The sequence below is a fragment of the Tarenaya hassleriana genome, unplaced genomic scaffold (genome assembly GCF_000463585.1).
Source record: "Tarenaya hassleriana unplaced genomic scaffold, ASM46358v1 Cleome23, whole genome shotgun sequence".
Lineage (NCBI taxonomy): Eukaryota > Viridiplantae > Streptophyta > Magnoliopsida > Brassicales > Cleomaceae > Tarenaya > Tarenaya hassleriana.
In genome coordinates this window covers 1,404,322-1,413,781 of record NW_010965625.1, presented here as the reverse complement: position 1 = coordinate 1,413,781, position 9,460 = coordinate 1,404,322, and the positions used below count along the sequence as shown (strand labels likewise).

The 9,460-nt window shown below is 38.4% G+C and overlaps 3 protein-coding genes across 3 annotated transcripts; 2 read left to right on the top strand and 1 right to left on the bottom strand.

The window, feature by feature from the left end:
• The first annotated feature begins 797 nt into the window (after window positions 1–797).
• Window positions 798–2,919, top strand: LOC104815265 (signal peptidase complex catalytic subunit SEC11A-like). The gene is made up of 8 exons (XM_010543601.2): window positions 798–992; window positions 1,490–1,602; window positions 1,700–1,771; window positions 2,051–2,086; window positions 2,199–2,244; window positions 2,346–2,433; window positions 2,512–2,569; window positions 2,657–2,919. Exons 1-8 carry the CDS (start codon window positions 914–916, stop codon window positions 2,705–2,707), a joined length of 543 nt encoding a protein of 180 aa, XP_010541903.1. The 5' UTR covers window positions 798–913; the 3' UTR covers window positions 2,708–2,919.
• A 1,113-nt stretch (window positions 2,920–4,032) lies between these two features.
• On the top strand, window positions 4,033–4,530 carry LOC104815426 (mavicyanin-like). Its single transcript, XM_010543807.1, has one exon. It carries the CDS (start codon window positions 4,033–4,035, stop codon window positions 4,528–4,530), a length of 498 nt encoding a protein of 165 aa, XP_010542109.1.
• A 2,671-nt stretch (window positions 4,531–7,201) lies between these two features.
• LOC104815425 lies at window positions 7,202–7,795 on the bottom strand. The gene has a single exon (XM_010543806.1). It carries the CDS (start codon window positions 7,793–7,795, stop codon window positions 7,202–7,204), a length of 594 nt encoding a protein of 197 aa, XP_010542108.1.
• Window positions 7,796–9,460: the final 1,665 nt, after the last annotated feature.

Sequence of the window (9,460 nt, the reverse complement as noted above, 5' to 3'; positions counted from 1 at the left end):
AACAGGCTACGTCTTCACAATAAATGGAACTGCGTTAGCCTGACATTCTCAAAAGCAGACTCTAGTTGCTACATCAACTAATCATGCCGAGGTCATCGCATTACATGAAACGAGCCAAGAATCAGTATGGTTGAAATCATTATCTCAATATATTCAAAAGGTCAGTAGAGTACCTATCGAGACGATGCCAACAATATTATTTGAAAATAATGTTGTGTGCTCATCAAAAGTGATAGAACAAAATATATCCCTCCGAAATTCTTCACATATACCTAGGAGCTTGAAAGGAATAAAGAGATTGAAGTCAGATATATACGATCATGTGACAATGTAGCAGATCTGTTCACCAAAGCCCTTCCGACAATGGTGTTCAAGAAACATATACATAATATTAGGATGCATCATTTACGATACCTTTGATATCTTGTTCAGGGGGAGCGTGTAAGTGTACTCTTTTTTTATCAGGTTTTATTCCATTGGGTTTTACTGATAAGGTTTTTAACGAGGTATCGCCAAAATACGCAATCATACTTTACTAACGGTGGCTTCAAAGAGACCGTTATAAAAAATACATTGTTCTCCATTCTCCTAAAATATAATTTTCGGTTATAGTTAATGATCCAATATCCGGATCATTAATATTTCTTCTTATTTCATTGCATCTAGAAATTACTGTAATCTCAAAAAACTTATTTGGTGACGTGGTGAGAGTATTTACACGTGGCGTATTAATATTGGTCCAACCACGTCCTGCTATACACTGAGAATTGGGTCCATTATTTTTTTGATGAGACAAAAAAAAAGGAAAAATCTTTCCCCTTTGTCCACGGTCAAACGCATTACGCTTTCCCCAGAAAATCATCGATCTCTTCAAATCGTTAAATTTGCCGAGCAAATCGTACGGCAACCAAACATGGGTTTCATCGGAGAAACTGTAGATTCCATCAAATCGACTCCGATCAGACAAACACTCTCCCAGTTCGTCACTTTGGGTTTGATTCTCTCTCTGTCTCTGTTCTTACACGGAGATGCGTTTTTGTTTCTGTTATTTTTCTCATTTTGAGGTTACCCTTTTCTTGTTCTGTAAAAATTGTGATGAAGTTTAGATATTTGGATTGACCCATCTGTATTTTGCTCCGTATAGTATCCGATTTCATATTACTTCTCTGCTTCCTGAGTTTTCTTCAGAAGCAATTAGATTGATTAAGGGAATAGAAATGGGTCAATGGCTCATGTGGGGATGTGAAAATACCTTATATTTGGAATCAAATATGATTCAATAATTGTGGATCTTCTCGGAAATAGAGAGCAGTTGCAATGTGAATTTCAATGGGTGGACATCGCTTTGTATGATACTGATGAAAGCGATTTCAAACAGTAGAACATGTTTTAGTGTCAGAATGCTAGTTCTTAAATGAAGGTGTATACATATATATATATATACAGTGTATTTCCTTACCATAGATTAACAGGTGTGTGTGCTCCACAGGCATGATCGTTTCGTCAGCGTTGATTATATGGAAGGCACTGATGTGTATCACTGGAACAGAGTCACCTGTTGTTGTTGTGCTTTCTGGTAGCATGGAGCCTGGATTTCAAAGAGTCAGTCAAATTTCAATTGACCGTTGTTTGCATTCTTTGTGTATATAATTTCCGTTTGTTTTTACATTTTGTGATAAGAGTTTGGTTGATCTTGAAGGGCGACATTTTGTTCCTGCATATGAGCAAGGATCCTATCCGTACCGGGGAAATCGTCGTGTTTAACATCAATGTGAGTTTGGTTTCCTTACATTGAATGTCATGGAAGTCTGTTGTTTAGTTCTATGCTTATGACACAGAGCTACATTAGCTATCAGTTTCCCTAAAGAACAGATGATTCATAGTTGAAGGTCCAATTACTCCTTGAGGTTTTGTTTTTTGTTTCATCGCCAGGAAGCTTTTCCCGATCTGTCTCCTTTCAAGAATCTCGCTTTTCCACTTGGGTTTTCAATTTTTTTTTTACGGTGCTGGTTTAATAAGTTTGCTGATTCACTTCAATGCCATTGTCCAGGGACGTGATATTCCCATTGTTCATCGTGTTATCGAGGTATGTGTATGACATGCTCCCTGAGTTAAACTATTTGATCGTATTACTCGTTCATACGATCTTTCATGCGATAATCTGGGCTCATATAATTTCTGACATGCTCTTCTGGCAGGTTCACGAGCGTAGAGATACCGGGGAAGCTGATATCCTGACGAAAGGTAAGTAACTCTTCACCGATCATTGAGAAACCGAGTGAGATCATATACAAAATGCAAAACAAAAAAAAACATTCTGATTTTGTTGCCTGAAATGGCTTCAGGGGACAACAACGATATGGACGACAGGGCCTTGTATGCCTATGGCCAGCATTGGTTGCAGCGGAAGCATATCATGGGCAGAGCCGTCGGGTAAAAACCCTTTACAAATCCGAGTTTCCTCATCACGGAATATGACACCTTAATCTTGTGTACCGCTCTTGTTTGTAGGTTCTTGCCTTACGTCGGTTGGGTCACCATCATCATGACCGAGAAACCGATCCTAAAGGTTCGATTTTCAGAAAACCCGAAACCCTTAACAGTCAGCTTCTTCTCCCTCGAAGCTAAGAACTTTGAGTTGATGATTCTTTTGCAGTACATTTTGATTGGCGCACTTGGGTTGCTAGTGATAACATCCAAGGATTAGAGACGAGAGGATTTCGGATTGGATTCGATTTCTTTTAGAGAAAAGCGACACAGAGACAAGGGTTCACTTGAACAGGTCGAGAGACCGCTCATGTAGACAGGACCAGAGTTATTTGAACTCCATGTTGTTTCATCACAGGACTAAATCCAGGTGCCTGCAAATTTTTTAACCAGTCAGTAGACGAAGTAAAAACGTCGAAAATTTCTCAGAAAGACATTTATTTTCGTAAAAGCAACTTATCAAAATTCAAAAATATGATTTTATATCGAAATTTGTGAAATATAATTTATAGAAAAAAATTTAACTTATAATAAAATTCAGACAGGTCTTGAATGGTTGTATTTTTAGGAGTTTTTAGAATCTATAAGCTAAAAAAAAATACCATTTATAAAATTACTTTTCCTAAAAATTTGAAAAGTCATTTTAATGGAAAAATCAATGAAAAACCAAAAGCTATTTTTTTTAGTTTTCAAATATTATAGAATCTAAAATCTAAAAACAAAAAAGTAAAAACCAAAATCCAAAAACTAAAACAAAAAACTCAAAATAAAAACCATCTCCATTCAAAGTTTTAGTTCTTATATTGCTTATTTTATTTTGGATACATTTTTGTTTTTCAATTTTTTTTCGTTCATTATTGACATGGTTTCACTAAAAGGGATGGAATATTCGGTATGCGGGTACTCGCTATATAATGAAGACGAAAACAAGTTTGATGAAGTCAAAAATCCGGATTGCAAGTTCGAGTTTTGTTTGAACGGCGATGAATACCAGATATAAATAAAATGGACTATATTTTAATGTGTTTACAAATAATACCTAAATATATTTTCAAGTTAAATTACCAAATACCTCTAAAGTTAACAAAGGTCAACGATTTCTTAAGATTTTGGCGGGTCAAATACCCTATTCATACTTTGTTTCTGTTCTAGCCACGTGCATATTCATCTACCTTTGCGTGTGAATGAATTTTGCTTAAAAGAGGCCGTAAAAGGATTTGGTTCCCTCAGAACCCTTTTCGGTAATTTTGTATTGAACTGCCGCTAAACATATCCTATATTTTTAACCCTAATCAGACGCGTATAGATCGACTTATACGTGTTAATATATTCGAAGAAAAAAATGAAAATAAAAAAAGAATAAGGAAACACAGAGCCGAAAAAAAAGGAAACTTAATCTAATGGATGATATTATTCAAACAAAAAACCCCAAAAGGAAAAGGAATGGAATATCTATATAAACCCGTCATGGGTCCTTCAAAGTTTCTCACTTTCAGCAACCCTTTCGATAGTTTTCGACTTTGACCTCTCGTTCTACGCATCAAAATGGCGATAACAAAGACCGCGATCATCAGTTTCTTCATGCTCGTGACCGTTTCTCTCTTCGTAGGATGCGTGGGAACAACGCACAAGATCGAGGGATGGGCACCGGGTGTCGACTATTACACATGGGTCACGTCAAGACACTTCCAAGTGGGTGACTCTCTCGTCTTCGAGTACAACAAGGATTTCCATGACGTGACAGAAGTTGCGAGTCCTTTAGCTTTCGAGTTCTGCGACCTCTCTTCCACCATAGCAAGATACAAAACCGGTTATGACGTGGTTAACCTCACACGTCCCGATCGTTACTACTTAGTCTGCGGAGCTCCTGGTCACTGTCACGCCGGACAGAGATTTGACATCCTAGTCACGTCTCCCCAAGTCGTGGAGAAGTCACCTTCTTCCTTCTCTCCTTCACCCTCCGTTCCTCTGCACAGCGCTGCCTCAAGCTTTCTATTTTCTCGGGTCGGCCTCGTCTTTCTTTTCTTGGTTCTGTTACCATGATTTCTTGTTTGATCGTTTTTTAGATTAGCCCACGAGACGTTTTTAGTTCCTTGTCCAAGATTTTGTCTCCTTTCTGTCCTTGGAAAGTGGTATTTTGTAATAAAGTTTGCAACTGGTGGTATTGTTTTTATGATATTATTGTGCACTAATTTTGTGGTGACCGAATTGGAAAATACAAGTTCATGTACTACCAATAAAAAAAGACATTTTTTTTGTTAACTGTATTCATATATTAAAACCGATGTACACAAAATGTCAGTAGATACAGAATCATCAAGCTCAAACACTAAAGCTTAAAGGGTTCTTATGAGAGAACATCGAAAAGACGAAACCACGGCGCTAGAAGACTTTCTGAGAGGGAATGGGAGTAGGAATATTGCAGTAGTGAGAGTTTGCATCGCACTATGCATAGGATCTCCTTAAGCAGAATATTAATCGGCTTTGGTTGCTCCCCATGCAACCTTGAGTTGCGCTCACGCCAGATGGAGTAAACGCAGGCTTGGAAGAGAAGTTTTAGAATGAATCGGCAATTAACCTGACCTTGGCATCGACCAATCCAATCGAGGTGACCGGAAAAGGCAATCAGTCCCCCAGGCAGAGCAAAGACAGAGCGCAAGACACACGCCCAGATTTGACCCGAGAATTGACAACGGAAAAAAAGGTGGTCCAAGGATTCACCATGTTCTTCACTTAACAAGCAGAAAGCAGAGACGTTCAAACCCCAAGCGAGGAGGCGGTCCCGCGTTGGCAATATGTTCTTCGCTGTCTACCAAACTAAGAACGAGTGTTTGGATATGGCACCAGTAAACCAAACAATCTTCGACCGGGTACAATCGGAAGGAGTAGCCGGTGTTGCTTCCACGCTTTCTGGTAGAGAACAATAGAGAAGCAGTGGGCGATAAGCATCAGACCAGTAAAAGGTCTCCTGACTGTTAGAAACGAGATAAGGATCAGTGGCACTTCGGTGTGGGTGAGTGAGCACTCAAATTCAACCAGAAACTTCTATTTCAGAAAACACAGAAACAGAGAACAAAGAAATTTGAGAAACTCAACTAATTTTATTCATCAGAAAACGATTACATATATAGGAAAGAAAACAAAAACTTAATAATAGAAATAAAATCAAATCAACCTCTAAATCTGCTAGCTAAATCAAATCAAATCAGAATATCCTAATCTTGCAAAGAAAAATAGGAAAGATATGATAGTGTCAGATTTTTACAGAATCTGGAAACTGATCCTCTTTAGCCTTGAATCACGCATTTGAACTAACAATTTGTCTCCACTCATGTGACGTGGCCTTGAATCACATTTGTTCCAACAATCTCCTCCTTGACGAAAGGCATCACACACACTTCGATCATGCTCCTTAACCACTCCAACCTTCCATCATGCAACCCCTTAATGAACAAAACTGCTTCTTGTTCTTCTTCTTGTTCTTCAATGCTTTTCACATCATCTGCAAAACCATCCCATTCACTATTTGAATATCGAATCAGATTTAACTCATCACATTTTGTAAGCTTGATCCAAAAAATCTCTCTTTTCTATCATCTTGAGCTCCTCCTTCATTGCATTTCTCCAACTCTTGTCGTTTCTTGCCTCCTCATAGCTAGATGGCTCAAGAATAGCCACATTGCATCTTCCATAAACTTTCTGCAGTGTTCTTGTACCTCTGACTGGAACATCATCATCAGATTCAACGTCTTCAACCTCCATAATCTCGTCAGCGTTCTGCACATGATTTTCAGTTTGCTCAGTTGTTAGTGGCCCTTCGGTTTGAGTGAATGGCTCTTCATCCTCACCGAAGTCTTGCCATTTCAATCCTTCAGACTCAACAAACTTGACATCCTTGCTTACTACTTCCTTGTTCGTCTCAGGCAAATGTACTTGATATGCCTTTGACATATCTTCTGCAGTTTTGCATCGAGCTTATCTTCCGATTCTTGACTCACAAATGCATCATATCCCACATTTTTCATCGAAAATGAGAACCTCTTCTTTCTCATAGGCATCCTAAATAGAACACACTCATTCTTGTCATAGATTACCTTGTAGCCCTTAATCACCAGCTGAGGTACACTTAGGAGATTCTGAAGTAGCCCTGGCACATACAACACTCCTGTCAGCAGTTTCTTCGTGCCATCCGACCCTTTGATCCAGACATCTCCCTTTCCCTCCACTAAAATGAACTCGCCATTTCCAATTCTGACTTTTGATTTGAACATCGTGTTAATCCACTTGAATGAGCTTCTATCTCTTGTCATGTGGTTAGTACAACCACTATCCCCTAACCATCCATCCTTGACAGATCCAGAACCAAAACACGATGCCACAAACAGATCTTCAACCTCTTCTTCAACTTCTCCAGAATCTTCTACAATGATCTGAGCATTCTCTTTTCTACAGAAACGCTCAATGTGCCCAGATTTACCACACCCTCGACACTTGATGTTGGGATTTCTCCAACATCTCCAATGAGGATGACCAATCTTTTGACAATGCTTACAAGGTTCAGAGAAGCCTTGATCAGCATCTTTCTCAGATTCAGAAAACGTTACCTTGCTATGAGTAGCATCCATCTTCGTTTTCTGATTCTGTTTCTCCTTTTCTGGCCACTTTGTTTTCGCCTTAGCCATCAACGCTCCCTCAACTGACTCCTCCTTTCTCATCAGCCTTCTTTGCTCTTGCGCTTGCAGAGCACTAAGAACTTCAGTAGTTTCAATTGTGACAACTCCTTAGTGTTCTCCAAGGAAGCAAGGGTGGCTTCAAAACGCTCTGGAACAGACACCATCACCTTCTGAACTATCTTCTCATCAGTCATTTCAGTGCCCAAGATCCTTATCTTGCTCACACTGTTGATCAAACGATCAACATAAACCTTTACTGTCTCGTTTGGCTTCATCTGCTGTCTCTCAAATTCCCGGAGCAGGTTTAAAACCTTCATGCCCCGTATCTTCTCATCTCCTTCATACTCTTCTTTCAGAGAATCCCACATCTCCTTCGCATTGGTCATGTTCATGATCTTAGTAAAGATAAATGATGGTACCGAGGCAAAGAGGCATGACATAGCCTTACCTTTCCTCGTTACCTTATCTCTATAGATCTTCATCTGGTTCAGCGTCGGATTTGCTCCTAAAGGAGTCACCCCGTAGTCTTCTTCGACAGTTTCCCACAGATCTGCACCCTTCATGTATGCCTTCATCTTCACAGCCCACATCTGATAGTTTTCTCCATCAAAAACTGGAGGAGAATTCGAATCCATCGTCAGCTTTGATAACCCTCAGATCCCTATAGAATCAACGGGCGCTGTGATACCACTGTTAGACCCGAGATAAGGATCAGTGGCACTTCGGTCTGGGTGAGTGAGCACTCAAATTCAACCAGAAACTTCTGTTTCAGAAAACACAGAAACAGAGAACAAAGAAATTTGAGAAACTCAACTAATTTTATTCATCAGAAAACGATTACATATATAGGAAAGAAAACAAAAACTTAATAATAGAAATAAAATCAAATCAATCTCTAAATCTGCTAGCTAAATCAAATCAAATCAGAATATCCTAATCTTGCAAAGAAAAATAGGAAAGATATGATAGTGCCAGATTTTTACAGAATCTGGAAACTGATCCTCTTTAGCCTTGAATCACGCATTTGAACTAACAATTTGTCTCCACTCATGTGACGTGGCCTTGAGTCACATTTGTTCCAACACTGACAATCAGAAGGGTTAGGAAGCGGGATGTCAAGTAACTCGCCATATACATGATCCACTGCGTCGCTTCTTGTCGGCGGAAGGCGCCACCCTAATGTTGAGGAGTACACATCAGCAACCTTCACATGACGCGGGATCCCAAGATGGCTCGGTCCCGAGTCACCCAGTGTAGCGATTAGAGGCCCCGATCGAGGGGAGTCAACGATCAAACCAAAAACTACAAATCTGCCCATTTCCAATCCTGCAATGCAAGAAGTTACGTGCTAGATGTCGGAGTTTGAGTAGCCTCCTCCAAGCCCAACTGCCTCTACTTTGTGTTCCCAATGACCAAAAAGACTTCGCTTGATAAGATTTGTATCTATTCAACGGATCTATAAACTTACCACATTATAGAAGGCTACGGCACCTACGTTTCTATTGTTAATAATTAGTAATTAGATACTAAATTTTAATCATTTTAATTTGTAACCCTAAAACTTATAAATGCTAAAAAATTTACAAAATTCTAACACCAATATTATTCTAATAGAATCTGATTATATTCGAAAACAATTAAAATCTCAAATAAAAATATTATTTGGGAATTTTTAAAAATGCCATCTATTTATACATGTTCACTCTTAAGTTTCGTTAAACTTAATAACTTGTTTAGTAGGTTGTAATTTGAATAGCAATGATAAAATATATGGTATTTTAGGATATTTCTCATCCTTTTGTTAGATTTAAAACTAACAAAACTTTGAACTTTAAAAAATTAAATAGAAACGGAAAATTTTCTAAGAACGTGAACAATATTGGAATAGATCCTAAACGAATAAAAAACCGATATAAAAACTGACTGGAATAGATCCGTCGCAAATTCTGAAAATAAATAAAATAAATTAAAAAATAATATGAATATTTGCTACGAAAATTTCCATCGTATTTCGTCGCAAATATTAAATTTTCCATCACATATTAAAGTTTATGTCGTAATTAATATTTGTTGTTGCGACGACAATATTTTCGTCGTATTTCGTTGCAAATTTGCGACGGATTTTGTGACTGTCCGTGGTGCCAATGTTTTTACCATATTTCGTTGCGAAACCGTCGTATTCCGTCGCAATTTTGTGTGGGATGAAAAATCTCGTCGCAAGTTTCGTGGTACATGAAGGTTTTTTTTTTTTGTAGTATTGATGGTTTCATGTTCTCCCATTTTGATTTGATTAAACTGCG